The sequence below is a fragment of the Cebus imitator genome, unplaced genomic scaffold (assembly GCF_001604975.1).
Source record: "Cebus imitator isolate Cc_AM_T3 unplaced genomic scaffold, Cebus_imitator-1.0 Scaffold8, whole genome shotgun sequence".
Classification (NCBI taxonomy): domain Eukaryota; kingdom Metazoa; phylum Chordata; class Mammalia; order Primates; family Cebidae; genus Cebus; species Cebus imitator.
In genome coordinates, this window is record NW_016107323.1 from 1,081,540 (window position 1) to 1,089,094 (window position 7,555).

The 7,555-nt window shown below is 41.4% G+C and overlaps 1 protein-coding gene across 4 annotated transcripts in view; it reads right to left on the reverse strand.

Annotated features, from left to right (window-relative positions):
• Window positions 1-7,555, reverse strand: part of GLT8D2 (glycosyltransferase 8 domain containing 2) — a 70,494-nt gene that overhangs the window by 3,729 nt on the left and 59,210 nt on the right. For all 4 annotated transcript variants that reach the window (XM_037742824.1, XM_037742823.1, XM_017540378.2 and 1 more), the window contains 5 exons: window positions 6,439-6,556; window positions 4,823-4,907; window positions 4,106-4,218; window positions 1,735-1,901; window positions 795-907 (listed from right to left, as the gene is read on the reverse strand). In XM_037742824.1, coding sequence (XP_037598752.1) covers window positions 795-907; window positions 1,735-1,901; window positions 4,106-4,218; window positions 4,823-4,907; window positions 6,439-6,556 — 596 coding nt within the window. The remainder of the gene's footprint in view (window positions 1-794; window positions 908-1,734; window positions 1,902-4,105; window positions 4,219-4,822; window positions 4,908-6,438; window positions 6,557-7,555) is intronic.

The window sequence follows — 7,555 nt, forward strand, 5'->3', positions numbered from 1 at the left end:
AGGCTGGAATGCAATGGTGCGATCTCAGCTCACTGCAACCTTTGTCTCCTGGGTTCAAGTGATTCTCCTGCCTCAGCCTCCCAAGTAGCTGGGATTACAGGCACCTGCCACCATGCCCAGCTATTTTTGGTAGAGACAGGGTTTCACCATGTTGGTCAGGCTGGTCTCAAACTCCTGACCTCAAGTAATCCTCCTACCTCAGCCTCCCAAAGTGCTGGGATTACAGGCATGAGCCACTGCGCTCATCCAAAAGTTATCTTAAAAATAGTTAATGTTTATTGAGCATATACTATATGCTAAGCATGACTCTAATGGCTTTTCATAAATATCCAGAAACATGCCCCTCAGGTAGCTAAGAATATCAGCTGCACTTGCAGAATCTGAACACTGATTTGTCCAGCGTCACCTGGAGGATTTGAACTGAACAACCTGTTGCTGTATGTAGCACCTTCTCCTCACCATGGTGCTCACTGGATCTATAAAATGCATATTTGCAGCTGGGCATGGTGGGTCACGTCTGTAATCCCAGCACTCTGGGAGGCCAACCAGCCTGGCCAACATGGTAAAGCCCCATCTCTACTAAAAATACAAAAATTAGCTGGACGTGGTCGTGCACACCTGTGATCCCAGCTACTCAAGAGGCTGAGGCAGATGAATTGCTTGAACCTGGGAAGCAGAGGTTGCAGTGAGCCGAGATCGCATCATCGCACTTGAGCCTGGGCAGCAGAGCAAGACTCTGTCTCAAAAATAAAAAAATAAAATGTACATTTGCATTGTTTTTTAAAAATACTTACCCAGGTGCCTTATGTGCCACAGGGGGTTAATTGTGGAGTATTTCCCATGAAACACAATCAGCATCGGGGAGGTGGCCACCCCTCCTCCCAGAGAGCTGCTGTAGAGGTTTTCCCTAAGAAATGAAATAGAAAAACAATATTTGGCCTGGAGTCCCCACAAACTCAGATAAAGTAGAATCTAATATTGTAAAAGATACAAGACATTCTCTCACTATGTACTGAGACTTACAGCCTTTCATTCTCCCCAACTTTTCATTTTGAAAATTGTCAAACCTACACAAAATAGTAAGACTAACATGAACTCCCATATTTATCACCTAGATTCACAGTGTTCATATTTTGCCATTTTAACTCCCAGGTTTTTAAATAGTAGACATGGGAGATCAAATTCTAATCCCGCGTTATTTAGAATAACTTTACTGGCAAATTCAAGATTATGATGGTATTAAAATATCCAGATAAAAAAGACTGCCAGGCAGTCCAATGATGTGATCATAGCAGTTGTATTAGAGTTATTTTTATCTTCTCTATTTTTAAAACTTTTATAATGAAAAATTATAAATTTTAAAAATCAACCTTAAAAAGCAAAGTTGACTCTATATAATAATCCTTAATAACAAATCTATGTTAAAAGGGGAAACTCAGCTAAGATAAATGAAGATTGTTACATGGAAGAGATCCAAGTCACATTTTTCAACAACTTATTAGCAAAATGTATAATCAGGGCCTCCTCACTCCACAGGATCTTGATTCCTCTGATTTATACCTTTTGAGGAAGATTTTAATTGACTGTCCCCTTTTCTTTCTTAACAGTGCCTCTGTCAGAAAATCTGACCTGAGATGACTGTGAAATATTTCTAACCCTTGAACTATGTGTGGAAAATTAACTGAATGATTTTGTTCCCAAGCATGAAAAAACGGTAGAGAAGTCTTCACGTACTCCACATTTTTTTGCATCCATTTCTCCAATTGCTTGGTGATGCGCTGGTGCTTCCATTCTGTCATGTTGGCAACAATCACTCCAGGATTGAAAGAGCAGGTGCTGGGGCTGATGCCAAGGTCTTTGATGGCCTTCTTCCGGTAGTCCAGATAGCCCATATATGTATTCTGTAAGGGAACAGGATGTGTATGCTTTTGACCAGCGAATCTTTTGTTTCTGGAAAATGATCATTTTCTTGAAACCCTTGTGCAGTATCTCTGGATTTCCTCCTGTGTCACTGGCCACTTGGTGGTTTCTTGTTGTTGTTTTGTTTTGCTGGTTTCCCATCATTTCTCCAACCTCTAAATGCTGAATGCTCTGAGTGCAGCACCAGTGCCTTTCTCAAGCAATAACTCCATAAAAGGCCTTGTCCAGTCTCATGGCTCTAAATACCACCCATCTGACAGCCTTGGCCTCTTGTCTGCACTTCCAGCTCCTGCTACATCTACCATCCAAATGTCTCCTTTCAGATGCTTAGTAAGGCAGCTCCAAATTACATCCAAAAAATGATCTCAACTCTATCCCAAACCTGCTTCCCTGCCCCTGACCTACCTCAGTCAGTGGCAACTCTAGCCTTCTAGTTACTTGGGCAAAAACCTGGGTCATTAGGTCCTCCTTGGCTCCTTTTTTCTCACTCATTTCTCATCCAAATCTGTCAGCAAATCCTGTTGGTCCCATCTTCAAAATGCCGGAAGCCAACCACTTCTCTTGCCACTATTGCTACCTTCCTGTTCAGGCCATAATTGCCACTCACTGGATTTCTGCAAGTTCCTCCTAGGCAGTATCCTTGCTTCCACCCTTTTCCACCTTACTCTGTCTCTAGGTCACTCATCCCCTCCAAGCTCTTCCAATACCTTCCCATCTCATTCACAGAAACAGCCAGAGTTCCTGAAATGGCCTGCCATACTCTATACCATCTGACCCTCCAGTGCCTCTCCAACTCCTGTTATTCTCCTCTTGATCCCCAGCAACAGTGACCACCTTTAATGAACCAGACTCACCTCTGCCTCAACATCTTTACACCTGCTCTTTCCTCTTACTGGAGAGTTTCCCCACTAACCATCTGCATAGGCGGTTCCCTCAATTCTTTCAAGTTTAGGTTCAAACGACACCATCTCAGTGGAGCCTTCCTGATTCACCCTATTTTAAATACAGCCCCGCCACCACCCCAATCCTCTGTTAAATATTTTACTTGTTTACTCTCTCTCTTCCCACTGGAATGTGAACTACACAGAAGCAGGAGTTTTTGTTTTGCTCACTGTATTACTAGCGCCTAAAACAGCGTCAGGCACAGAGTAAGCACTCAATAAGTAGTAGCTGAATGAATGTAGTATGAGGCAGGACACACACATTCTTTCACCCACATAGACTGTCATATTCTATAATTCCTTAATATGATGCTCTCAAACCTTATACAGGAGTCATGGAAATACTTGAGTACTTTCTAGGAACCAGGCTCTTTTCTAAGAACTTTACATGTACTACCTCGTTACTCTCATGTAATAGCTTTATATCCATTAAAATTCTCACAATAACTACAGGGGAAGTACTATTATTACCTCTGTTTGACAAATGAGGGAGAAACAACTGGCTGAGTAACTTGCCTGAGGTCATAAAACTACCAAGTGATAGTGCCAAGATTTTGACAAAATTGAATCTGGTCCCAGAGTCTATGCCTTGAAGTGCCTTAAAATGCCACACACATAAAAGTATTTGCTAGAAGCTTTTCTGAAAAACAGCAGTCAACTCTTAATAACACCTCATATTTCAAAGCTACTCCTTTGGTTTCAGCATCGCATGTAGATTCAACTTTCCTCATTTCCATCAGGGTAAGGAAATCTTTACCCTTAACAAAATCAATATTTTCTTCTACTGGAAGGGGGATAAAGGCAATGGTCAAAACTCTGAAAATAGAACCAATGATTCAGCAAGTCTCTCTTTCAGAAAACACCATCTCTGATAGACAGCATGGTTATAAGCAACCTAGGTAACAACGATCGCTTCTGGAGCTTTTACTTCATGCTGGACACTTGGACACCACGTTATTTCATTTTTGCTCACAAAGACAGAACAAAGTAGACATGGTTGTTCCATGTTTCAGAGAAGGAAAGTGGGGCTTTGCAGGGTTAAAGTAAGTCACCCCAGAGTTGGTAAAGGCATGGAGCTGAGATACAAACCAAAGTCCCAGACCCCTGTGCTGTTCCACCTCTCAGCAGTCCAGACAGTCCTATAGGGTTTTCAAGGTGGAGGTTACACTTATTTTGAGTTGCAGAGGGGGAGAAGGGACCAGAACTGTAGGGTGAAGGGAGGATTTCCAAGATAATGTGCCCACCTGAAGTCCCACGAGTCTGTTTATGTCCTGAGCAGAGGGCAAATCGCAGTCATCTGAAAAAGCCGCTGCGTGGCCCAGGGCCAAGGTGGTGTCATACAGTTCTTGGATATCACCTGAATTTAGAAACATCAGCAATTAAAACATTACGGCATTTGTTTTGGGGCCAGATAGAGCCTTAGAGCTTAAACAGTTCTTGATTTTGCTCTGGGACAAGAGTATTGGATCCCTGATTTCAAGTGGCTTGACAATTTATTTAGCAAGAGTCGTGCCTACAGATTTAGAAAGCCACTTGATGATGAGTTCAGACTGGCATTGATCAAATTTCTTTATTTCTGTTGCTAAATGTAGGTACCACACCAATGCGTATCCTGTTTGTAATGGAAGAGATATAACACATTTAAACATCAAAACTTAGCTCACGCCTAAGAATGTCATCTGTGACGCTTTATTTCCATACATTATAGGGATACAGGGAAAGGAAAGGCTAACAAGCTATTTATTGCAAGTTTTGACAATCAGAGTGTCAACTGGATTGTCCTGGTAAGTATCAACCCCTGTTTCCAAAATTCTTTCGAATTTACAACAATACTGTACTCACAACTTAAATAAGCAGTCAAAACTCACTGCACAATTAGCTATTTGAAAAATGAAGAGAGACAGTCATTCTACTTATCAGCTGCTTCTTTTCCATGTGTTCTTGGCAGTTAGCAAGAGTACCTTGTACAATTACATCATCGTCCAAATAGATGACTTTCTCGTGTTGGTGGATAAGTAGAGGGAGATAAAATCGAACAAAGTTCAGCTGTTAAAACAACAAAAGAAGTGATGGTGGGGAACAGGCATATGGCTTAGTGTCTTCTGAGGATACTGGAGAGTCAGCTTTGACCATGGCCTCAGCTCAGCTCCAGGTTTGGAACAGAATAAAACAGGAGCTAGCCAGATAACTCACCTGAGCTTCCCAGTGCCTGAAATATCTGAGGCCTGAGGTTGAAGCCAGCGCTGCAGATCAGCTATTCTTCTAGATCCAAACCCCCTAGTGCAGAGGCTGCTGCCACTTTCATCTCTGTTAACTGCTGCAGTGGGCGTTACAGAGGCTCCGTGGTCAATCTTTTAGGGCACAAATTGCCTGCCTTACTCTACCTCCAGTAATTTTGATAACTGTCAATTAAATCAGCCTGAAATACACACACACACACGTGTGTCATCCCAACAGCAAGCTCAACCTTTTAGCTCCTTGAACCAGAAAAAGGAGCACCATGAGCTGTGGGGTAGGAACTTCAAAGTTTCATTACTAACAACATTGCTTAATCTGAATTTTTAACTCAGCTTGTACTCTGACAGAATCTGCAATTGGGAAAAGGTCATATCATAGACAGAGGGCTTAGAATTAAATAAATTTTCTGGGATGAATTTAAGTAACAATCATATGTAGAAGGTGGCTGCAGTTTCTGTAAAACTGTTGTCAAAACACCACTCTTTTTTTTTATTTTCTGAGACAGGGCCTGACTCTGTTGCCCAGGCTGGAGTGCAGTGGCATGATCACAGCTCACTACAGCCTCGAACTCCCAGGCTCAAACAGTCGTCCCACCTCAGCTCCTGAGTAGGTAGCTAGGACTATAGGGGTGTGCCACCAAACGTAGCTAATTAAAAAAATAAATGGGGTCTCGATATGTTACCCAAGCTGGTCTCAAACTCCTGGGTTCAAGCAACCCTCCCGCCTCACCCTCCCAAAGGGCTGGGATTACAGGCCTGACCAAAAACACCACTTTTTATGCAAAAAGAGAAATAAAAAATTAAAAAAAAGGGAGAGGGTCCCTTTTGTAAGAACACTCATGGTAAAATACCTTAAGATTTCCAATGCTAAGAAAAGAGTTTGTGTCTCCTAAGTGTATTATCTTAGTTAATACTATGAAGTATATAATCCACCATGCTACTCTTTCTTCTTAGCTGTCAGATACTCAGAGTTAGATTTAACAAGCAATCACAGTTAAATATCCCAACAGCCAACAGGTTTGGGGTCCTCTTTCCTGGTCTCAGCTACCTGGCCCTCCTCCAGCTCCCACCCCGACAGATATATCCATACTCGTAAATGCATTCTGCATTTTTTTAATGTTTCATTTCTTCTTTAATAACTTCATTGTGTTTCTATAAACCATCTTAAATCCTTTCTGTAGCAGCTGGCTTATAAATTATACATAAGCAGAGTTTGGTGGAGATCAAACACCACAAGGCTTCAAAAATAATATTCCACATGCATCTCAGTGCCTAGCGCTCCTTACTGAACAAGAGTCTCACCAAGGACTGTCCCCAGCATCTGCGTAGTCCCTACTTACGGGCTGCAGCAATTCAGGCCTCGGTGAGTCTGGTCTGATCTTCCCTTTGAGGACCATTGGATTGAATTCCACGATTTTAAAGTTTATTTCTCTCAGTTTGGAATGTTCGATCCATTTTCTAAAAAGATGACAAAAAAACCTCTACTATACACTTCAAATCTTTCCTCCATTTGCCTGTTTCCCCAGGGTCAATCTGTTGCCTCCCTAGAAAGTTAAAATTAAAATGTGTGTAAACTTAGTAGAGTTTAGTCCAATAAATCCTCCTGACTTTTCTCCCCATCTGGTCTGACTTTAAATCTTTTTTTTCCCCCTCAATCACGTAACTCTTTCTGCAAAGGAAATGAAGCAAAATACTAACCAAATCTCTCCCCAGATCCAAATAATTTCCCCAGGAAACAGGAAGAATAAAAAGTGTTCTTTCTTATAAAGCAGCATCTGTGGTTGTTGGTACTGTCTTTGCCATGTGGTAACAGCTCTGAAATGTTATGAAGCAGGACATTCTGAACCTTCAACTTTGATTGAAGTCATTTTTACTCTGCTGTTTTGACACCAAGGCTGATTTGAGTTTACCTTTGTCTCTTTGATTCACTCCCTCAATCTTCCCCATCTGTCTTTATTCCCCTTCTTCTCCTTCCTCCTCCCTTTCCCCTTCTGTTTTCTTGGTCTTGCAGAATTTTTATCTGTATCCAATTCATAATGAGATTCTTGGGAGAAATAATCACAAAATAAAATGTCCAATGACTAAAGCCACCTAGGGTAGAAATTTGTTGCTGACTAAAAATCAACAAAATAATTAAATGTGAACAAAATTTAGATCTGCAAAATCTGAGCAATAGTATGATGAGGGGAGTGAGGAATGAGACAGAAACCCCCAGAAAGCATACATAAGCCCTCAAAATCCAGGGCAGCCAAGGGCCATTTAGATGAGAGGCAAACACCTTACAGATCTCTGTATCTCCTGATGATGCCACTACAAAAACATTTAATTATAAAAGCAGCATGTAAATATATTCTCCTTTTGAATGATCAAATAATACTGAAACACCTTGAACTTTCCTTCATCAGCATCCTCCCCAATTCCTCTGTTCTCCCAAGAGATAGTGTTAACAATTTAATA